This window comes from Oncorhynchus kisutch, unplaced genomic scaffold (assembly GCF_002021735.2).
Source record: "Oncorhynchus kisutch isolate 150728-3 unplaced genomic scaffold, Okis_V2 Okis03b-Okis08b_hom, whole genome shotgun sequence".
NCBI classification, from domain to species: domain Eukaryota; kingdom Metazoa; phylum Chordata; class Actinopteri; order Salmoniformes; family Salmonidae; genus Oncorhynchus; species Oncorhynchus kisutch.
In genome coordinates this window covers 3691542-3716555 of record NW_022261980.1, presented here as the reverse complement: position 1 = coordinate 3716555, position 25014 = coordinate 3691542, and the positions used below count along the sequence as shown (strand labels likewise).

Below are 25014 nucleotides of genomic sequence, written 5' to 3'. Positions count from 1 at the left end.
AGTGTGTTATATCTCGAACTGGAGTTTATCTGGCAATGTGACTTGAGGATGAACTCTGGGTCCTAGTTCCATCTACTGTCTATGTTGTATCTGATGTCTGAAAGCTCAACAGCAAAGACCAATATCTTATGTCAGAAGAGAAAAATACGTTCCGTGGTGGAGTGGGTGCGTAACACTCCCAGCAATAAGCACGTTTTCCTAGGGTGGCAGGTAATCTAGCAGGTAAGAATGTTGGGTCAGTAACTGAAAGGTCACTGGTTCGGATCCCCGAGTTGACTTGGGGAAAAAAACTGTCGGTGTTTCCCTTGAGAAGGACATTTGACCCTAATTCCTCGGGATAAGAGTGTCTGATAAATTATAAAAATGTCAATGTAAAATGCCTCCCCACTGGAGACCAGGGTTTAAACGATGTGAAAGGTTGAGTGGAACTCCACTGTCCTATAAAAATGAAGAATAGATGAAGTGACAAATCCAGTAGAATGTGACATACCAGATCATTCCTTGGTTATATATCAGGTGGAGTACATTCTCAGCTATCTTGAATTCCCCATACTCAGGCTGCCATGTGGGAAACATAAAGGGTGACATTAATTAAACATTTAATTACTTCAGAAAATATATTGATGACCTAGTCAAATGTCTTAAAATAAAGTGGACTCCTGATAGATGCAACAGCTTGGGCCTGCCGTGATGGCGTGGACTAAACCAGAACGTTACCAGGAGCAATTAAAAAGCATGTCATCCAATTGTGACTTGCAAACCGTACTGCACTTCAACATAGTTTGCACTTATCCAGACGTCAACTGAAATCAGACGATAACGACACAGTCACAATCACCCTTGGGTTCAAACAGTATTTCTTTTCTTTCAAACCTTTGAGCTTGCCTGGAGTACCATATGGGCAGTATTTGCACTTTTGGGACTATTCCATTGCACCAAGCAAGCTCAGTTAAGCACAGCTAGACTATCTGAAAGTAAACAAATACTTTTTGAATGGAGGTTGAGTACGTACAAACTTGCTCTCCAGGTCCCAGCAGCAGCAGTCACTCAGGTACCTGACCACCAGCCCTCTGATGAAGTCTATCAACAGGATACTGGCCACCGTGAAGATCATATCGATGATAGACAGCTTCAACATCTCCTACAATACAACACATATAAACATATGAGCATAAAGAAACATACTGTTACTGTTACTGTCTGGTAACTATCTGTCTTTAAGGTAACTCTGGCCATTCTGTAATGACTAGCGAACACCTACTAGCACTGATGTCACTGTCAGCTTTATTGAAGTTTTACTTGGAGTGACTGATGTCACTCTGGACAAGAGCGCCTGCTAAATGAAGAAAATGCATACTGTATGTCTTTCAGAAAAACTCATTACATCTGTCCTAACTGCACATAACTCATTGGAAATGGATCATCAAGCTATACTTATCAGACCTGGATTCTTGCACTTTTGGGGACTTCACTATTGGTTGAAAGCTCGATCAAGCATTTGAAAATATAAAAACATATCATTTGAACCCAGGTCTGCTAATTATATGTCATTTTCCTGTTGAGAATATCCACTCCTGAGACGACGATACACGATATACCCTCCTATTGATCTGCACCAAGAACAAGTCATCTGTTTTTCATCCTTGGCCTAGTGACAGCTTCATTACCTGAACGTCTGCCTGGGTACGTTTCAATCCATACTCAATCTATTGTTTAGAGGGAAACCATCACAGGACAAGGCATTTTCATTTTTCTTGTCGGGCATAATGCCTTTAAGAGGTATTAAGGGTAACTCTCTGAGGGATGAGACTGTTGATTATTAGGTCTGTGTACAGACAGAATGATCTAAAACGGTAATAGTTATTGGTGCTTATCGTACACACAGAGTGCTTAGGCTGACATGGTTGGACTACTCCAGTGTTATGTTTCATAATAGATTACTGTGACAGTAGTGATACACATTTCCTTTGTACAATAGACAAAGATCTATTCTAGGTGACTTTTATTTTCAAGACTCCTTGTGAATGATGCTGAATGTATGTGTTATGGATGTTGTTATAAATTATACATAAAGGTGTTATGAATGATACCACAGCATTCATAAAGGTGTTGTGAATGATACCACAGCATTCATAAAGGTGTTGTGAATGATACCACAGCATTCATAAAGGTGTTGTTAATGATACCACAGCACTCATAAAGGTGTTGTTAATGATACCACAGCATTCATAAAGGTGTTGTTAATGATACCACAGCACTCATAAAGGTGTTGTGAATGAAACCACAGCATTCATAAAGGTGTTGTGAATGATACCACATCATCCATAAAGGTGTTGTTAATGATAAACCACAGCACTCATAAAGGTGTTATGAATGATACCACATCACCCATAAAGGTGTTATGAATGATACCACATCATTCATAAAGGTGTTGTGAATGATACCACATCATTCATAAAGGTGTTATGGATAATACCACATCACCCATAAAGGTGTTATGAATGATTTCATGAAAATGAAATGCCTTACAGTTGAAGTCGGAAGTTTACATACACCTTAGCCAAATACATTTAAACTCAGTTTTTCACAATTCCTGACATTGAATCCTAGTAAGAATTCCCTGTCTTAGGTCATGTTAGGATCACCATTTTATTTTAAGAATGTGAAATGTCAGAATAATAGTAGAGAGAATGATTTATTTCAGCTTTAATTTCTTTCATCACACTCCCAGTGGGTCAGAAGTTTACAGAAGTTCACAATTAGTATTTGGTAGCATTGCCTTTAAATTGTTTAACGTTTTGGGTAGCCTTCCACAAGCTTCCCACAATAAGTTGGGTGAATTTTGGCCCATTCCTCCTGACAGAGCTGGTGTAACTGAGGCAGGTTTGTTTTCCTCCTTGCTCGCACACGCTTTTTCAGTTCTGCCGACAAATTTTCTATAGGATTGAGGTCAGGGCTTTGTGATGGCCACTCCAAAGCCATTTTGCCACAACTTTGGAAGTATGCTTGGGGTCATTGTCCATTTGGAAGACCTATTTGCAACCAAGCTTTAACTTCCTGACTGATGTCTTGAGATGTTGCTTCAATATATCCACATAATTTTCCGTCCTCATGATGCCATCTATTTTGTGAAGTGTCCCCATGTGCAGTTGCAAACCTTAGTTTGGTTTTGGATCAGTGGCTTCTTCCTTGCTGAGCGGCCTTTCAGGTTATGTCAGTATAGGACTCGTTTTACTGTGGATACAGATACTTTTGTAAAGGTTACCTCCAGCATCTTCACAAGGTCCTTAGCTGTTGTTCCTGGAATGATTTGCACTTTTCACAACAAAGTACGTTCATCTCTAGGTGACAGAACGCGTCTCCTTAATGAGCGGTATGATGGCTGCGTGGTCCCATGGTGTTTATACTTGTGTACTATTACTTGTACAGATGAACGTGGTACCTTCAGGCGTTTGGAAATTGCTCCCAAGGATGAACCAGGCTTGTGGAGGTCTACAATTTTTTTTCTGAGGTCTTGGCTGATTTCTTTAGATTTTCCCATGATGTCAAGCAAAGAGGCACTAAGGTTGAAGGTAGGCTTTGAAATACATCCACAGGTACACCTCCAATTGACTCAAATTATGTCAATTAGCCTATCAGAAGCTTCTAAAGCCATGACATAATTTTCTGGAATTTTCCAAGCTGTTTAAAGGCACAGTCAACTTAGTGCATGTAAACTTCTGACCCACTGGAATGGTGATACAGTGAATTATAAGTGAAATAATCTGTCTGTAAGCAATTGTTGGAAAAAGTAGATGTCCTAACCGACTTGCCAAAACTATAGTTTGTTAACAAGAAATTTGTGGGGTGGTTGAAAAATTGTTTTAATGACTCCAACCTAAGTGTATGTACACTTCCAACTTCAACTGTATGTAGTCATGTACATTGTCAGGTTGATGATGGAGTGTCCCTGTAACAGTTCTACTCTGGCCGATGCAAAAGGTCTCGACCTTCATGGAACAGTTGTTAGTACACTTTCTCTGTAAAGGGTTGCTCAATTAACGTTAAGAGATGAATGAATGGACAAGTGGACAGATTAACAAATTAATTCATTAAGAAATGAATGGACAAATAAATGAAGGAACAAATGAACGAATAGACAAATTAACAAATGAGCGAATGAACGAATGACAAGGAATTAACTTCTGCACCTGTCCAACGTAGGTCTCCCAGCACTCGTCTGGTTTCTTCTGCTTGTTCTGCTCAAACATCACAGTGTGGTTGTACATGGTTGCCATGGTGACCTTGCTGGTGCTGATGCTGGTGTTGACATCCAGCACCATGGCAATGGTCGCTATGGTGCTGTTGTGGTTTTCAGAGATGGAGATGTCGGATACGAGGGTGGAGAGGCTCGTCTCCCCCGGCTGGGAGATGGTCGCCATGAATGCCGTGGAGTCAGACAAGTTCCCCGAAACCACAGAGGCCGCCGCCTGGAAATAATCCATCAAAACCATTAATGATCAATCAACCAATCACCAGTCAGTCTGTCTATCCATCCATCAGTCAATCAGAGCATTAAAATGTACGAACATTTTCCTAATTTCATTCCTTTGTTTTCTAAACCTTCCTCACATTTACAGATCAAGATTGTTGTTAACAGTAGACCCAGGCTGCATCACATCCAGCCGTGATTTGGAGTCCATAAGGCGCCGTCTGGTGTAGGTTGTCATTGTAAATAAGAATTTGTTCTTAACTGACTTGCCTAGTTAAATAAAGTTTTTAAAAATCGAATAATATATATATTTTTTAAACTTTTTTTAAAGCATTGACATTAACATCAGCAATAACAGTACCATTTATTTATTGATTGGGGACAACGGCACAATATGTCCTAATGGCCACATTAGGAAAGCCTCAATCTCAGCAGGACTACTTACAGCTGCAGCAGCTGACGCCATACTCATACTGTTGACCTTGTCCAGAAGGGCAATGATGAGGCTGTACAGGTTTCCCAGATACAACACCAGGACTCTGTGGCGAGGAGACAAAACATTCACTGCATTAAAAAAGAAAGAAAACAATCTCAAATCAAGTTAGTAGCAACATTAACGAACAGTACAGCTACGGTGTAGTTACATGTCAAAATATGAATCCAATTTCACCGATACTCTACTGTATCTGTGAAACGTAATGTTAAGTGTGAACAAATGAGATTTGAGGTGCTGTCAGAGTCAGACCTGGCCAGCTGGAAGCGGAGGGAGGTCCTGGGATGGTACATCTCCAGCTGAGCCACCAGCTCAAAGGCAGACGGGGCGATCATGGTGATGAGGGACACCACCACACTCACCTGGGACAGGAAACAGGATATGACATCAGACACTCGGTATGTTATAAAATAGACACCTTCATATAGCCTGATGACATCATAAGGAGTCTTTGTATCAGGACCTTCTCTTCTCCTTTTCACTAACATATGGAGGCATCTTAGGAGCAAGCAGTTAGGAGCTAGAGGCTGTCCAACTCAGAATTCCAAGTCGGAAACTCTGGCATCTTTCTAGAGCTTTGACTTTCCGACCTGAAGATCACTGACGTCATGATTTACCTGTTTTTTTTCTTTCTCCAGAGTTCCCAGTTGTCTTGAAAACACTATCAGTCCAGGCAGTGACATCAGGGTAGTGGAAACAGTTATCTTATCAAAGCCCTACAGACATCCATTATCCTGAACTGAATTAAATGATCAGCTGTCATGCACAGATGGTGATACATGTGGCTGGTGATAGCAGTCTCCCTATTGGTCTCCAGTTTCACATTAACGCCTTTATTACAGCATCCTGAGAGGAAATGATGCGAGAGAAACACAAGGCACGATGTAATTGAAGTCCTGTCACATATGTCTTTGTCATCAGAGAAATCAAGTGCCCAAAATGAGATACATTAGCAATAATCCATCAACCAAGTCAAACACAATATTGTCAGGTTTCCCGGACTCAGAGTAAGCCTACTTACAAAACATTAAGAACACCTGCTCTTTCCATGACATAGACTGACCTGGTGAATACAGGTTAAAGCTATGATCCCTTACTGATGTCACTTGTAAATCCACTTAAATCAGTGTAGATGAAGGGGAGGAGACAGGTTAAAGAAGGATTTTTAAGCACTGAGAAAATTGAGACATTGATTGTGTATGTGTGCCATTCAGAGGTTGAATGGGCGAGACAAAACATTTAAGTGCCTTTGAAGGGAGCATGGTAGTAGGTGCCAGGTCGCACCGGTTTGTGACAAGAACTGCAACGCTGCTGGGTTTTTCACACTCAACAGTTTCCCATGTGTATCAAGAATGGCCCACCATCCGAAGAACATCCCAGCCAACTGTGGGAAGCATTGGTGTCAACATGGGCCAGCATCCCTGTGGAACACTTTCAACATCTTGTAGAGTCAACATGGGCCAGCATCCCTGTGGAACACTTTCAACATCTTGTAGAGTCAACATGGGTCAGCATCCCTGTGGAACACTTTCAACATCTTGTAGAGTCAACATGGGTCAGCATCCCTGTGGAACACTTTCAACATCTTGTAGAGTCCATGCTCCGATGAACTGAGGCTGTACATTAAAGAGGACACAGGGGAGGTGTTCCTAATGTTTGGTATACTCAGTGTATACTGTAGCTAGCTACCTCATTCTTCTCCCATAGTGTTAGCTCTGGCTTCTCCAGCTCTAGTTTCTGGGAGCGGTCCACCACAAAATAGATTATATAAATGCTGCCAGCCAGAGAGAGAAGGACCAGGATGTTGGCTAGGATACGCAGACTGATCAGGACTGCTCTGGAAGACAGAGAGAGAAACAGTAGTTCAATAAATCAAATGTATTTACAGTGCCTTCAGAAAGTATTCATATCTCTTGATTTATTCCACATTTGGTTGTGTTACAGCCTGAATTCAAAATGGATTCAATAAAAACATTCTCTCACCCATCTACACACAATACTCCATAATGACAAAGTGAAAACATGTTTTAGAAATACAGAAGTATCTCATTTACATAAGAATTCACACCCCTGAGTCAATATTTTGTAGAAACAGTGTCTCAAAGAGCTTTCCACACCTGGATTGTACAACATTTGCCCAATGTTGTTTATCATTGCTAGACTGTTACACCTGCTCCCGCTTCCCCTCTCTGGCGCTCGAGGGCGCCAGGCTGTCCTTCATTACACACACCTGTCACCATCATTACATACATCAGCGCTCATTGGACTCACCTGGACTCCTTCACGTTGTTGATTGTCCCCTCTATATCTGTCTGTTCCTCAGTATTGTCCCCACTATATCTGTCTGTTCCTCAGTATTGTCCCCTCTATATCTGTCTGTTCCTCAGTATTGTCCCTCTATATCTGTCTGTTCCTCAGTATTGTCCCCTCTATATCTGTCTGTTCCTCAGTATTGTCCCCACTATATCTGTCTGTTCCTCAGTATTGTCCCCTCTATATCTGTCTGTTCCTCAGTATTGTCCCCACTATATCTGTCTGTTCCTCAGTATTGTCCCCTCTATATCTGTCTGTTCCTCAGTATTGTCCCCCTGTGTCAGCATTATTGCCATAATATCATTTTGTTCCCCCCCGTCCAGATGCTGTTATTGTTTTGTTTGATGTCCATTTTCCATTAATGTTCACTCCCTGTACTTGCTTCTTATCTCCAGCATCGGTCCTTACATAGACAACTATTTTCAGGTCTTGCCATAGATTTTCAAGTAGATTTAAGTCAAAACTGTAACTCAGACACTCAGGAACATTCACAGTCTTCTTGGTAAGCAACTACAGTGTATGTTGGAAAGCATCTGAAGCAGTTTTTTCCTGTAGGATTTTGCCTGTGCTTTGCCTGTGCTTAGCTCCGTTTCTTTTTGACCCTGTAAAATTTCACAGTCCTTAACGATTAAAAGCATATATATAACCAGGCAACAACACGTCTTCCACGCTGATCTTTAACACTAGGGCCCCTCAGGGGTGTGTACTTAGACCCCTCCTGTATTCCCTTGTTCACCCACGACTGCGTGGCCAAACACAACTCCAACACCATCATTAAGTTAGCTGACGACACAACAGTGGTAGGCCTGATCATCGACAACGATGAGACAGCCTATAAGGAGGAGGTCAGAGAACTGGCAGTATGTTGCCAGGACAACAACCTCTCCTCAATGTGAGCAAGACCAATGAGCTGATCGTGGACTATAGGAAAAGGCGGGCCTAACAGGCCCCCATTAACATTGACGGGGCTGTAGTGGAGAGGGTCGAGAGTTTTAAGTTCCTTAGTGTCCACATCACCAACAAACTATCGTGGTCCAAACATACCAAGACCGTCGTGAAGAGGGTAAGACAAAAACCTTTTCCCCCTCAGGAGACTGAAAATATTTGGCATGGGTCCCCAGATCCTCAAAAGGTTCTACAGCTGCACTATCGAGTGCATCCTGATCGGTTGCATCACCGCCTGGTATTGCAACTGCTCGGCAGCGGACCGTAAGGCATTACACCGGGGCCAAGCTTCCTGCCACCCAGGACCTATATAATAGGCGGTGTCAGAGGAAACCCATAAAATTGTCAGAGACTCCAGTCACCCAAGTTATACGTTTTCTCGGCTACCGCACAGCAAGCGTTACCTGAGCGCCTAGTCTAGAACCAAAAGGCTCCTCAACAGCTTCTACCCCCAAGTCATTAGACTGCTGAACTTTGCATAAAATTGCCACTGGACAATTTACATTGACCCCCCCCCCCTCTTTTGTACACTGCTGCTACTTGCTGTTTGTTTGTTACCGATGCATAGTCACTTCGCCCCCCAACTACACGTACAGATTACCTCAACTAGCCTGTACCTCCGCACACTGACTTGGTACCGGTGCCCCCTGTATATACCCCTGCACACTGACTTGGTACCGGTGCCCCCTGTATATAGCCTCGTTATTGTTATTCTTATGGTGTTACTTTCTGTTCTTACTTTTTGTTTTAGCCTACTTGGTAAATATTTTCTTCTTCTTGACCTGCACTGTTGGTTAAGGGCTTGTAAGCCTTTTACGGTAAAGTCCACACTTGTATTCGGAGGCCCAAACCAATCGAGAATCTGTGGAAAGAACTGAAAACTGCTGTTCACAAATGCTCTCCATCCAACCTCACTGAGCTCGAGCTGTTTTGCAAGGAGGAATGGGAAAACATTTCAGTCTCTCGATGTGCAAAACTGATAGAGACATACCCCAAGCGACTTACAGCTGTAATCGCAGCAAAAGGTGGCGCTACAAAGTATTAACTTAAGGGGGCTGAATAATTTTGCACGCCCAATCTTTCAGTTTTTGATTTGTTAAAAAAGTTTGAAATATCCAATAAATGTCGTTCCACTTCATGATTGTGTCCCACTTGTTGTTGATTCTTCACAAAAAAATACAGTTTTATATCTTTATGTTTGAAGCCTGAAATGTGGCAAAAGGTCGCAAAGTTCAAGGGGGCCGAATACTTTCGCAAGGCACTGTATGTTTTCTATTTCTTTGTTGGCCGGTTATGGTTCTCAATCGGAGGCAGCTGTCTATTGTCCAGAGTGCTTCAAACATGATTTAGAGCTTGTTTATGGAAAAGTGCTTATTTCTGCATTTCAATGTTGCAACTTGCTGAAAACTGTCCACGGCGTTCATTTCATCTCAACCTAGACACAGCACAGCAAAAATTGGATATCCAGAGTGCATCAAACATGATTTAGAGCTTGTTTATGGAAAAGTGCTTATTTCTGCATTTCAATGTTGTAACTTGCTGAAAACAGTACAGTGTTTTCATAACATCTCGAATAAACATAACAAAACATTTTTTTCCAGAGTGCTTCAAACATGATTTAGAGCTTGTTTATGGAAAAGTGCTTATTTCTGCATTTCAATGTTGCAACTTGCTGAAAACTGTCCACGGCGTTCATTTCATCTCAACCTAGACACAGCACAGCAAAATTGGATATCCAGAGTGCATCAAACATGATTTAGAGCTTGTTTATGGAAAAGTGCTTATTTCTGCATTTCAATGTTGCAACTTGCTGAAAACTGTCCACGGTGTTCATTTCATCTCAACCTAGACACAGCACAGCAAAAATTGGACATCCAGAGTGCATCAAACATGATTTAGAGCTTGTTTATGGAAAAGTGCTTATTTCTGCATTTCAATGTTGTAACTTGCTGAAAACAGTCTACAGTGTTTTCATAACATCTCGAATAAAACATAACAAAAACATTTTTTATCCAGAGTGCTTCAAACATGATTTAGAGCTTGTTTATGGAAAAGTGCTTATTCTGCATTTCAATGTTGCAACTTGCTGAAAACTGTCCACGGCGTTCATTTCATCTCAACTAGACACAGCACAGCAAAAATTGGACATCCAGAGTGCATCAAACATGATTTAGAGCTTGTTTATGGAAAAGTGCTTATTTCTGCATTTCAATGTTGTAACTTGCTGAAAACAGTCTACAGTGTGTTCATAACATCTCGAATAAAATAACAAAACATTGGTTATCCAGAGTGCTTCAAACATGATTTAGAGCTTGTTTATGGAAAAGTGCTTATTTCTGCATTTCAATGTTGCAACTTGCTGAAAACTGTCCACGGCGTTCATTTCATCTCAACCTAGACACAGCACAGCAAAAATTGGACATCCAGAGTGCATCAAACATGATTTAGAGCTTGTTTATGGAAAAGTGCTTATTTCTGCATTTCAATGTTGTAACTTGCTGAAAACAGTCTACAGTGTTTTCATAACATCTCGAATAAACATAACAAAAATTTTTTATCCAGAGTGCTTCAAACATGATTTAGAGCTTGTTTATGGAAAAGTGCTTATTTCTGCATTTCAATGTTGCAACTTGCTGAAAACATGTGTCGGTGTTCATTTCATTTAACATCTCGAATAAACACAACAAAAATTTTTTATCCAGAGTGCATCAAACATGATTTAGAGCTTGTTTATGGAAAAGTGCTTATTTCTGCATTTCAATGTTGTAACTTGCTGAAAACAGTCTACAGTGTTTTCATAACATCTCGAATAAACATAACAAAAACATTTTTTATCCAGAGTGCTTCAAACATGATTTAGAGCTTGTTTATGGAAAAGTGCTTATTTCTGCATTTCAATGTTTCAACTTGCTGAAAACTGTCCACGGCGTTCATTTCATCTCAACCTAGACACAGCACAGCAAAAATTGGACATCCAGAGTGCATCAAACATGATTTAGAGCTTGTTTATGGAAAAGTGCTTATTTCTGCATTTCAATGTTGCAACTTGCTGAAAACAGTCTACAGTGTTTCATAACATCTCGAAAAAACATAACAAAAACATTTTTTATCCAGAGTGCTTCAAACATGATTTAGAGCTTGTTTATGGAAAAGTGCTTATTTCTGCATTTCAATGTTGCAACTTGCTGAAAACTGTCCACGGCGTTCATTTCATCTCAACCTAGACACAGCACAGCAAAATTGGACATCCAGAGTGCATCAAACATGATTTAGAGCTTGTTTATGGAAAAGTGCTTATTTCTGCATTTCAATGTTGTAACTTGCTGAAAACAGTCTACAGTGTGTTTTCATAACATCTCGAATAACATAACAAAAACATTTTTTATCCAGAGTGCTTCAAACATGATTTAGAGCTTGTTTATGGAAAAGTGCTTATTTCTGCATTTCAATGTTGCAACTTGCTGAAAAACTGTCCACGGCGTTCATTTCATCTCAACCTAGACACAGCACAGCAAAAATTGGACATCCAGAGTGCATCAAACATGATTTAGAGCTTGTTTATGGAAAAGTGCTTATTTCTGCATTTCAATGTTGTAACTTGCTGAAAACAGTCTACAGTGTTTCATAACATCTCGAATAAACATAACAAAAACATTTTTTATCCAGAGTGCTTCAAACATGATTTAGAGCTTGTTTATGGAAAAGTGCTTATTTCTGCATTTCAATGTTGCAACTTGCTGAAAACTGTCCACGGCGTTCATTTCATCTCAACCTAGACACAGCACAGCAAAAATTGGACATCCAGAGTGCATCAAACATGATTTAGAGCTTGTTTATGGAAAAGTGCTTATTTCTGCATTTCAATGTTGTAACTTGCTGAAAACAGTCTACAGTGTTTTCATAACATCTCGAATAAACATAACAAAAACATTTTTTATCCAGAGTGCTTCAAACATGATTTAGAGCTTGTTTATGGAAAAGTGCTTATTTCTGCATTTCAATGTTGCAACTTGCTGAAAACTGTCACGGTGTTCATTCATCTCAACTAGACACAGCACAGCAAAAATTGGACATCCAGAGTGCATCAAACATGATTTAGAGCTTGTTTATGGAAAAGTGCTTATTTCTGCATTTCAATGTTGCAACTTGCTGAAAACTGTCCACGGTGTTCATTCATCTCAACCTAGACACAGCACAGCAAAAATTGGACATCCAGAGTGCATCAAACATGATTTAGAGCTTGTTTATGGAAAAGTGCTTATTTCTGCATTTCAATGTTGTAACTTGCTGAAAACAGTCTACAGTGTTTTCATAACATCTCGAATAAACATAACAAAAACATTTTTTATCCAGAGTGCTTCAAACATGATTTAGAGCTTGTTTATGGAAAAGTGCTTATTTCTGCATTTCAATGTTGCAACTTGCTGAAAACTGTCCACGGCGTTCTTTCATCTCAACCTAGACACAGCACAGCAAAAATTGGACATCCAGAGTGCATCAAACATGATTTAGAGCTTGTTTATGGAAAAGTGCTTATTTCTGCATTTCAATGTTGTAACTTGCTGAAAACAGTCTACAGTGTTTTCATAACATCTCGAATAAACATAACAAAAACATTTTTTATCCAGAGTGCTTCAAACATGATTTAGAGGTTTATGGAAAAGTGCTTATTTCTGCATTTCAATGTTGCAACTTGCTGAAAACTGTCCACGGCGTTCATTTCATCTCAACCTAGACACAGCACAGCAAAATTGGACATCCAGAGTGCATCAAACATGATTTAGAGCTTGTTTATGGAAAAGTGCTTATTTCTGCATTTCAATGTTGAACTTGCTGAAAACAGTCCACAGTGTTTCATAACATCTCAAAAAACATAACAAAAACATTTTTATCCAGAGTGCTTCAAACATGATTTAGAGCTTGTTTATGGAAAAGTGCTTATTTCTGCATTTCAATGTTGTAACTTGCTGAAAACAGTCTACAGTGTTTTCATAACATCTCGAATAAACATAACAAAAACATTTTTTTATCCAGAGTGCTTCAAACATGATTTAGAGCTTGTTTATGGAAAAGTGCTTATTTCTGCATTTCAATGTTGCAACTTGCTGAAAACTGTCCACGGCGTTCATTTCATCTCAACCTAGACACAGCACAGCAAAAATGGACATCCAGAGTGCATCAAACATGATTTAGAGCTTGTTTATGGAAAAGTGCTTATTTCTGCATTTCAATGTTGTAACTTGCTGAAAACAGTCTACAGTGTTTCATAACATCTCGAATAAACATAACAAAAACATTTTTTTATCCAGAGTGCTTCAAACATGATTTAGAGCTTGTTTATGGAAAAGTGCTTATTTCTGCATTTCAATGTTGCAACTTGCTGAAAACTGTCCACGGCGTTCATTTCATCTCAACCTAGACACAGCACAGCAAAAATTGGACATCCAGAGTGCATCAAACATGATTTAGAGCTTGTTTATGGAAAAGTGCTTATTTCTGCATTTCAATGTTGCAACTTGCTGAAAACAGTACAGTGTTTTCATAACATCTCGAAAAATAAACATAACAAAAACATTTTTTATCCAGAGTGCTTCAAACATGATTTAGAGCTTGTTTATGGAAAAGTGCTTATTCTGCATTTCAATGTTGCAACTTGCTGAAAACTGTCCACGGCGTTCATTTCATCTCAACCTAGACACAGCACAGCAAAAATTGGACATCCAGAGTGCATCAAACATGATTTAGAGCTTGTTTATGGAAAAGTGCTTATTTCTGCATTTCAATGTTGTAACTTGCTGAAAACAGTCTACAGGTTTTCATAACATCTCGAATAAAATAACAAAAACATTTTTTTATCCAGAGTGCTTCAAACATGATTTAGAGCTTGTTTATGGAAAAGTGCTTATTTTGCATTTCAATGTTGCAACTTGCTGAAAACTGTCCACGGTGTTCATTTCATCTCAACCTAGACACAGCACAGCAAAAATTGGACATCCAGAGTGCATCAAACATGATTTAGAGCTTGTTTATGGAAAAGTGCTTATTTCTGCATTTCAATGTTGCAACTTGCTGAAAACTGTCCACGGTGTTCATTTCATCTCAACTAGACACAGCACAGCAAAAAATTGGATATCCAGAGTGCATCAAACATGATTTAGAGCTTGTTTATGGAAAAGTGCTTATTTCTGCATTTCAATGTTGCAACTTGCTGAAAACTGTCCACGGTGTTCATTTCATCTCAAACTAGACACAGCACAGCAAAAATTGGATATCCAGAGTGCATCAAACATGATTTAGAGCTTGTTTATGGAAAAGTGCTTATTTCTGCATTTCAATGTTGTGAACTTGCTGAAAACAGTCTACAGTGTTTTCATAACATCTCGAATAAACATAACAAAAACATGTTTTATCCAGAGTGCTTCAAACATGATTTAGAGCTTGTTTATGGAAAAGTGCTTATTTCTGCATTTCAATGTTGTAACTTGCTGAAAACAGTCTACAGTGTTTTCATAACATCTCGAATAAAATAACAAAAACATTTTTTATCCAGAGTGCTTCAAACATGATTTAGAGCTTGTTTATGGAAAAGTGCTTATTTCTGCATTTCAATGTTGCAACTTGCTGAAAACTGTCCACGGCGTTCATTTCATCTCAACCTAGACACAGCACAGCAAAAATTGGACATCCAGAGTGCATCAAACATGATTTAGAGCTTGTTTATGGAAAAGTGCTTATTTCTGCATTTCAATGTTGTGCAACTTGCTGAAAACTGTCCACGGTGTTCATTTCATCTCAACTAGACACAGCACAGCAAAAATTGGACATCCAGAGTGCATCAAACATGATTTAGAGCTTGTTTATGGAAAAGTGCTTATTTCTGCATTTCAATGTTGCAACTTGCTGAAAACTGTCCACGGTGTTCATTTCATCTCAACTAGACACAGCACAGCAAAAATTGGATATCCAGAGTGCATCAAACATGATTTAGAGCTTGTTTATGGAAAAGTGCTTATTTCTGCATTTCAATGTTGTAACTTGCTGAAAACAGTCTACAGTGTTTTCATAACATCTCGAACAAAACATAACAAAAACATTTTTTATCCAGAGTGCTTCAAACATGATTTAGAGCTTGTTTATGGAAAAGTGCTTATTTCTGCATTTCAATGTTGCAACTTGCTGAAAACTGTCCACGGCGTTCATTTCATCTCAACCTAGACACAGCACAGCAAAAATTGGACATCCAGAGTGCATCAAACATGATTTAGAGCTTGTTTATGGAAAAGTGCTTATTTCTGCATTTCAATGTTGTAACTTGCTGAAAACAGTCTACAGGTTTCATTAACATCTCGAATAAACATAACAAAAAATTTTTTATCCAGAGTGCATCAAACATGATTTAGAGCTTGTTTATGGAAAAGTGCTTATTTCTGCATTTCAATGTTGCAACTTGCTGAAAACTGTCCACGGCGTTCATTTCATCTCAACCTAGACACAGCACAGCAAAAAATTGGACATCCAGAGTGCATCAAACATGATTAGAGCTTGTTTATGGAAAAGTGCTTATTTCTGCATTTCAATGTTGCAACTTGCTGAAAACTGTCCACGGTGTTTCATTCATCTCAACTAGACAAAGCACAGCAAAAATTGGATATCCAGAGTGCATCAAAACATGATTTAGAGCTTGTTTATGGAAAGTGTGTGTGCCTGTGTGTGTGTGTGTTCCTATGTGTGTGTGCGCTTGTGTGTGTGTGCTTGTGTGTGTGTGTGCCTGTGTGTGTGTGTGTGTGTGTGTGTGTGTGTGTGTGTATGTGTGTGGTGTGTGTGTGCGTGCCTGTGTGTGTGTGTGTGCCTGTGTTGTGTGTGTGTGTGTGCCAATGTGTGTGCCACCGTGTGTGTGTCTTCCTGTTGTGTGTGTGTGCTTGTGTGTGTGTGTGCCTGTGTGTGTGTGTGCGTGCCTGTGTGTGTGTGCCTGTGTGTGTGGGTGTATGCCTGTGTGTGTGTGTGTGCCTGTGTGTGTGTGTGCCAATGTGTGTGTGTGTGTGCCAATGTGTGTGTGTGTGTTTCCTGTGTGTGTGTGCTTGTGTGTGTGTGGTGTGTGTGTGCGTGCCTGTGTGTGTGAGCTGGTGTGTGTGTCTGTGCCGTTGGTGGTGTGTGTGTGTGCCTGTTGTGTGTGCCAAAGTGTGTGTGTGTGCAATGTGTGTGTGTGGCACTGTGTGTGTGTGCGTGTGTGTATGCCTGTATGTGTAGCATGACTGTGTGTGTGCGTGCCTGTGTGTGTGACTGTGTGTGTGTTGCGTGCCTGCGTGTGGGTGTGCATGACTGTGTGCGTGCCTGTGTGTGTGCATGACTGTGTGTGTGCTGTGGTGTGTGTGCAGTGTGTGTGCATGTTTGGGTGTGCGTTGGTGTATGCCTGATATGTGTGTGCATGGACTGTGTGGTGCGTTGCCTGTGTGTGTGTGCGTGCCTGCGTGTGTGTGTGCATGACTGTGTGCGTGCCTGTGTGTGTGCAGACTGTGTGTGTGGTGTGTGACTGTGTGTCTCTGCCCCTGACCTGGATGCTCTGAACACCTGTTGGTGAGGACGTTACAGTGTGAGCACAGCCCAACTCCTCAGGTACATCAAGCCTATCAGCTTCAACACGTTAAAGGCAGGGCAGACAGGGAGAGAGAATGAACCCATCCGTAGAGAAGGAGAGAGGAGAGAGAGAGAGAGAGAGAGAGAGAGGAGGACGGAGAGAGAGGAGGAGGAGAGAGAGAAAGGAGAGAGAGAGAGAGAGTAGAGAGAGAGAGAGAGAGAGAGAGAGAGAGAGAGAGAGAGAAGGGGGGGAGAAGTGGAGCTGAATTATCATAATGTATACATGAGCCAACAAGGTTACCTACACAGCAGTTTGTATAGTGACGGTGTAAAGTCAGTTACCATTAAATGACATCAGCTGTAATGTATTAATGTGTTTATGACAACTTTATGACAACTTTATGACAAACTACTATTAGTGACAATGATGTGAGCGAGAAAGACAGAGAGAAAGAGACAGAGAAAAGACAGTGAGAGAGAGGGAAAGCCAGAGGGGGTGGGGGGGGGTTGGAGAAGAATGTCCCCACTCTGTGAAAGAGCTAGAGGACACAGAGAGAGGGACAGATTTACACCCCTGCTAATGGAGCTCCTCCAACCCTCTGGAATGAACAGAGGTACTACTATCCATCTAACTGCAGAGGTGTGGAATGAACAGAAGTAATACTGTCCATCTAACTGCAGAGGTGTGGAATGAACAGAGGTAATACTGTTCATTGTTGGGGATGAATCAGAATTAGTTGGGTAACATAGATAATATGTTTTATTTTCATAATATGCTTGTGAGATACTTGTCATTAGAATGTATCTCTTTGGAATACAGGGTTGGCAGTTTGCAGTTATCCCTTCTCAGCTAAGGCTCAGTTACTTGGGGCCCAGAGAGGGGAGAGGTCAGGCTTGTCTTATCTGTGAATGTGTCTGTAACTATTCCTAAACCATGTGAAGGGATGGCGTGATTAATGGGGAACCAGTTAGTTGGCTCCACAATGTCTGTACACCAGTCACTCCCTACTTTTTCCATTTGGGGGAAGAGTATGGCACTGTCTGGAACCATTGTATGTCCCCTCTGATGTTGCCCTTCTCTTGACCTAGTATAAGACCTATAGGCTCACTCTCCTCCGTGAGCTTGTCCAGGAGGGGATGTATTTGAGATGGGGGTATCTAGAATTGACAATCGATATATGCCATTGGATGAGGTCATGTTTTGGTACTATGTTGTACCAAGAACGAGATTAGAACCTTGTTTAGGAGACCAAACTGAACGATAATTTATAGCTAATGCTGTCTGGTTATGGGATACTCCACTCTCAAGTAAAAGTCTTTCTTTGTAAACAGTTCCTATTATGTGTGGTTTGTCATGTTGACTAGGGGGTGGATCTTTGCTATAAAAGATAGACCACTCCCAACTTTTCATTAGAGATACTGAAATGTTGAAAGTCAAATGCTATTTCAAAAGCTTAATTATTATTGAAGGTGAAGTTTAAGTATAACTCTGACTGGTGTGTGATTTGCTCTCTCATCATTTGGTAATACAGGACATTTCCACGACACCATCTAACTGCAGAGGTGTGGAATGGAAATATCACACATAACACAGCATATTACTCTGGGTCAGGGGCTGTCCTGCCCTTAGTAAGGTAGTGGGCTATATATTATAGCTAATATGGGCACATTACCTTCTACATTAGAATCAGAATCACCATTAATAGCCAATCACATTTTCACAGTCAGAATGTCACTTGTATTATGGTGCTGCTAGCAATATACATCATTTAGAGCCATTATACATACAGAGGAATTTACACAACGTTTCCACATATTGTAACAAATTGGATGAAGTGAACATAGAATTGAAGTGTGTGAGAGAGTGTGTTATATCTCGAACTGGAGTTTATCTGGCAATGTGACTTGAGGATGAACTCTGGGTCCTAGTTCCATCTACTGTCTATGTTGTATCTGATGTCTGAAAGCTCAACAGCAAAGACCAATATCTTATGTCAGAAGAGAAAAATACGTTCCGTGGTGGAGTGGGTGCGTAACACTCCCAGCAATAAGCACGTTTTCCTAGGGTGGCAGGTAATCTAGCAGGTAAGAATGTTGGGTCAGTAACTGAAAGGTCACTGGTTCGGATCCCCGAGTTGACTTGGGGAAAAAAACTGTCGGTGTTTCCCTTGAGAAGGACATTTGACCCTAATTCCTCGGGATAAGAGTGTCTGATAAATTATAAAAATGTCAATGTAAAATGCCTCCCCACTGGAGACCAGGGTTTAAACGATGTGAAAGGTTGAGTGGAACTCCACTGTCCTATAAAAATGAAGAATAGATGAAGTGACAAATCCAGTAGAATGTGACATACCAGATCATTCCTTGGTTATATATCAGGTGGAGTACATTCTCAGCTATCTTGAATTCCCCATACTCAGGCTGCCATGTGGGAAACATAAAGGTTGACATTAATTAAACATTTAATTACTTCAGAAAATATATTGATGACCTAGTCAAATGTCTTAAAATAAAGTGGACTCCTGATAGATGCAACAGCTTGGGCCTGCCGTGATGGCGTGGACTAAACCAGAACGTTACCAGGAGCAATTAAAAAGCATGTCATCCAATTGTGACTTGCAAACCGTACTGCACTTCAACATAGTTTGCACTTATCCAGACGTCAACTGTAATCAGACGATAACGACACAGTCACAATCACCCTTGGGTTCAAACAGTATTTATTTTCTTTCAAACCTTTGAGCTTGCCTGGAGTACCATATGGGCAGTATTTGCACTTTTGGGACTATTCCATTGCACCAAGCAAGCTCAGTTAAGCACAGCTAGACTATCTGAAAGTAAACAAATACTTTTTGAATGGAGGTTGAGTACGTACAAACTTGCTCTCCAGGTCCCAGCAGCAGCAGTCACTCAGGTACCTGACCACCAGCCCTCTGATGAAGTCTATCAACAGGATACTGGCCACCGTGAAGATCATATCGATGATAGACAGCTTCAACATCTCCTACAATACAACACATATAAACATATGAGCATAAAGAAACATACTGTTACTGTTACTGTCTGGTAACTATCTGTCTTTAAGGTAACTCTGGCCATTCTGTAATGACTAGCGAACACCTACTAGCACTGATGTCACTGTCAGCTTTATTGAAGTTTTACTTGGAGTGACTGTGGCATCTGGTTGTTTTACAGACCTTATTTGAATGTAAGTCACTCTGGACAAGAGCGCCTGCTAAATGAACAAAATGCATACTGTATGTCTTTCAGAAAAACTCATTACATCTGTCCTAACTGCACATAACTCATTGGAAATGGATCATCAAGCTATACTTATCAGACCTGGATTCTTGCACTTTTGGGGACTTCACTATTGGTTGAAAGCTCGATCAAGCATTTGAAAATATAAAAACATATCATTTGAACCCAGGTCTGCTAATTATATGTCATTTTCCTGTTGAGAATATCCACTCCTGAGACGACGATACACGATATACCCTCCTATTGATCTGCACCAAGAACAAGTCATCTGTTTTTCATCCTTGGCCTAGTGACAGCTTCATTACCTGAACGTCTGCCTGGGTACGTTTCAATCCATACTCAATCTATTGTTTAGAGGGAAACCATCACAGGACAAGGCATTTTCATTTTTCTTGTCGGGCATAATGCCTTTAAGAGGTATTAAGGGTAACTGTCTGAGGGATGAGACTGTTGATTATTAGGTCTGTGTACAGACAGAATGATCTAAAACGGTAATAGTTATTGGTGCTTATCGTACACACAGAGTGCTTAGGCTGACATGGTTGGACTACTCCAGTGTTATGTTTCATAATAGATTACTGTGACAGTAGTAATACACATTTCCTTTGTACAATAGACAAAGATCTATTCTAGGTGACTTTTATTTTCAAGACTCCTTGTGAATGATGCTGAATGTATGTGTTATGGATGTTGTTATAAATTATACATAAAGGTGTTATGAATGATACCACAGCATTCATAAAGGTGTTGTGAATGATACCACATCATCCATAAAGGTGTTGTTAATGATAAACCACAGCACTCATAAAGGTGTTATGAATGATACCACATCACCCATAAAGGTGTTATGAATGATACCACATCATTCATAAAGGTGTTGTGAATGATACCACAGCATTCATAAAGGTGTTATGGATAATACCACATCACCCATAAAGGTGTTATGAATGATTTCATGAAAATGAAATGCCTTACAGTTGAAGTCGGAAGTTTACATACACCTTAGCCAAATACATTTAAACTCAGTTTTTCACAATTCCTGACATTGAATCCTAGTAAGAATTCCCTGTCTTAGGTCATGTTAGGATCACCATTTTATTTTAAGAATGTGAAATGTCAGAATAATAGTAGAGAGAATGATTTATTTCAGCTTTAATTTCTTTCATCACATTCCCAGTGGGTCAGAAGTTTACAGAAGTTCACAATTAGTATTTGGTAGCATTGCCTTTAAATTGTTTAACGTTTTGGGTAGCCTTCCACAAGCTTCCCACAATAAGTTGGGTGAATTTTGGCCCATTCCTCCTGACAGAGCTGGTGTAACTGAGGCAGGTTTGTTTTCCTCCTTGCTCGCACACGCTTTTTCAGTTCTGCCGACAAATTTTCTATAGGATTGAGGTCAGGGCTTTGTGATGGCCACTCCAAAGCCATTTTGCCACAACTTTGGAAGTATGCTTGGGGTCATTGTCCATTTGGAAGACCTATTTGCAACCAAGCTTTAACTTCCTGACTGATGTCTTGAGATGTTGCTTCAATATATCCACATAATTTTCCGTCCTCATGATGCCATCTATTTTGTGAAGTGTCCCCATGTGCAGTTGCAAACCTTAGTTTGGTTTTGGATCAGTGGCTTCTTCCTTGCTGAGCGGCCTTTCAGGTTATGTCAGTATAGGACTCGTTTTACTGTGGATACAGATACTTTTGTAAAGGTTACCTCCAGCATCTTCACAAGGTCCTTAGCTGTTGTTCCTGGAATGATTTGCACTTTTCACAACAAAGTACGTTCATCTCTAGGTGACAGAACGCGTCTCCTTAATGAGCGGTATGATGGCTGCGTGGTCCCATGGTGTTAATACTTGTGTACTATTACTTGTACAGATGAACGTGATACCTTCAGGCGTTTGGAAATTGCTCCCAAGGATGAACCAGGCTTGTGGAGGTCTACAATTTTTTTTCTGAGGTCTTGGCTGATTTCTTTAGATTTTCCCATGATGTCAAGCAAAGAGGCACTAAGGTTGAAGGTAGGCTTTGAAATACATCCACAGGTACACCTCCAATTGACTCAAATTATGTCAATTAGCCTATCAGAAGCTTCTAAAGCATGACATAATTTTCTGGAATTTTCCAAGCTGTTTAAAGGCACAGTCAACTTAGTGCATGTAAACTTCTGACCCACTGGAATGGTGATACAGTGAATTATAAGTGAAATAATCTGTCTGTAAGCAATTGTTGGAAAAAGTAGATGTCCTAACCGACTTGCCAAAACTATAGTTTGTTAACAAGAAATTTGTGGGGTGGTTGAAAAATTGTTTTAATGACTCCAACCTAAGTGTATGTACACTTCCAACTTCAACTGTATGTAGTCATGTACATTGTCAGGTTGATGATGGAGTGTCCCTGTAACAGTTCTACTCTGGCCGATGCAAAAGGTCTCGACCTTCATGGAACAGTTGTTAGTACACTTTCTCTGTAAAGGGTTGCTCAATTAACGTTAAGAGATGAATGAATGGACAAGTGGACAGATTAACAAATTAATTCATTAAGAAATGAATGGACAAATAAATGAAGGAACAAATGAACGAATAGACAAATTAACAAATGAGCGAATGAACGAATGACAAGGAATGAACTTCTGCACCTGTCCAACGTAGGTCTCCCAGCACTCGTCTGGTTTCTTCTGCTTGTTCTGCTCAAACATCACAGTGTGGTTGTACATGGTTGCCATGGTGACCTTGCTGGTGCTGATGCTGGTGTTGACATCCAGCACCATGGCAATGGTCGCTATGGTGCTGTTGTGGTTTTCAGAGATGGAGATGTCGGATACGAGGGTGGAGAGGCTCGTCTCCCCCGGCTGGGAGATGGTCGCCATGAATGCCGTGGAGTCAGACAAGTTCCCCGAAACCACAGAGGCCGCCGCCTGGAAATAATCCATCAAAACCATTAATGATCAATCAACCAATCACCAGTCAGTCTGTCTATCCATCCATCAGTCAATCAGAGCATTAAAATGTACGAACATTTTCCTAATTTCATTCCTTTGTTTTCTAAACCTTCCTCACATTTACAGATCAAGATTGTTGTTAACAGTAGACCCAGGCTGCATCACATCCAGCCGTGATTTGGAGTCCATAAGGCGCCGTCTGGTGTAGGTTGTCATTGTAAATAAGAATTTGTTCTTAACTGACTTGCCTAGTTAAATAAAGTTTTTAAAAATCGAATAATATATATATTTTTTAAACTTTTTTTAAAGCATTGACATTAACATCAGCAATAACAGTAACATTTATTTATTGATTGGGGACAACGGCACAATATGTCCTAATGGCCACATTAGGAAAGCCTCAATCTCAGCAGGACTACTTACAGCTGCAGCAGCTGACGCCATACTCATACTGTTGACCTTGTCCAGAAGGGCAATGATGAGGCTGTACAGGTTTCCCAGATACAACACCAGGACTCTGTGGCGAGGAGACAAAACATTCACTGCATTAAAAAAGAAAGAAAACAATCTCAAATCAAGTTAGTAGCAACATTAACGAACAGTACAGCTACGGTGTAGTTACATGTCAAAATATGAATCCAATTTCACCGATACTCTACTGTATCTGTGAAACGTAATGTTAAGTGTGAACAAATGAGATTTGAGGTGCTGTCAGAGTCAGACCTGGCCAGCTGGAAGCGGAGGGAGGTCCTGGGATGGTACATCTCCAGCTGAGCCACCAGCTCAAAGGCAGACGGGGCGATCATGGTGATGAGGGACACCACCACACTCACCTGGGACAGGAAACAGGATATGACATCAGACACTCGGTATGTTATAAAATAGACACCTTCATATAGCCTGATGACATCATAAGGAGTCATTGTATCAGGACCTTCTCTTCTCCTTTTCACTAACATATGGAGGCATCTTAGGAGCAAGCAGTTAGGAGCTAGAGGCTGTCCAACTCAGAATTCCAAGTCGGAAACTCTGGCATCTTTCTAGAGCTTTGACTTTCCGACCTGAAGATCACTGACGTCATGATTTACCTGTTTTTTTTCTTTCTCCAGAGTTCCCAGTTGTCTTGAAAACACTATCAGTCCAGGCAGTGACATCAGGGTAGTGGAAACAGTTATCTTATCAAAGCCCTACAGACATCCATTATCCTGAACTGAATTAAATGATCAGCTGTCATGCACAGATGGTGATACATGTGGCTGGTGATAGCAGTCTCCCTATTGGTCTCCAGTTTCACATTAACGCCTTTATTACAGCATCCTGAGAGGAAATGATGCGAGAGAAACACAAGGCACGATGTAATTGAAGTCCTGTCACATATGTCTTTGTCATCAGAGAAATCAAGTGCCCAAAATGAGATACATTAGCAATAATCCATCAACCAAGTCAAACACAATATTGTCAGGTTTCCCGGACTCAGAGTAAGCCTACTTACAAAACATTAAGAACACCTGCTCTTTCCATGACATAGACTGACCTGGTGAATACAGGTTAAAGCTATGATCCCTTACTGATGTCACTTGTAAAATCCACTTAAATCAGTGTAGATGAAGGGGAGGAGACAGGTTAAAGAAGGATTTTTAAGCACTGAGAAAATTGAGACATTGATTGTGTATGTGTGCCATTCAGAGGTTGAATGGGCGAGACAAAACATTTAAGTGCCTTTGAAGGGAGCATGGTAGTAGGTGCCAGGTCGCACCGGTTTGTGACAAGAACTGCAACGCTGCTGGGTTTTTCACACTCAACAGTTTCCCATGTGTATCAAGAATGGCCCACCATCCGAAGAACATCCCAGCCAACTGTGGGAAGCATTGGTGTCAACATGGGCCAGCATCCCTGTGGAACACTTTCAACATCTTGTAGAGTCAACATGGGCCAGCATCCCTGTGGAACACTTTCAACATCTTATAGAGTCAACATGGGCCAGCATCCCTGTGGAACACTTTCAACATCTTGTAGAGT

General features: G+C 40.5%; 1 protein-coding gene across 1 annotated transcript in view; it reads right to left on the bottom strand.

Annotated features, from left to right (window-relative positions):
* Window positions 1–25014, bottom strand: part of tmc3 (transmembrane channel like 3) — a 75269-nt gene that overhangs the window by 10814 nt on the left and 39441 nt on the right. Inside the window, exons 11-21 of the mRNA XM_031812397.1 lie at window positions 23719–23828; window positions 23419–23512; window positions 22693–22971; window positions 19672–19800; window positions 19127–19217; window positions 6654–6796; window positions 5217–5326; window positions 4917–5010; window positions 4191–4469; window positions 1013–1141; window positions 491–558 (exon numbers count right to left, since the gene is read on the bottom strand). Coding sequence (XP_031668257.1) covers window positions 491–558; window positions 1013–1141; window positions 4191–4469; window positions 4917–5010; window positions 5217–5326; window positions 6654–6796; window positions 19127–19217; window positions 19672–19800; window positions 22693–22971; window positions 23419–23512; window positions 23719–23828 — 1526 coding nt within the window. The remainder of the gene's footprint in view (window positions 1–490; window positions 559–1012; window positions 1142–4190; window positions 4470–4916; window positions 5011–5216; window positions 5327–6653; window positions 6797–19126; window positions 19218–19671; window positions 19801–22692; window positions 22972–23418; window positions 23513–23718; window positions 23829–25014) is intronic.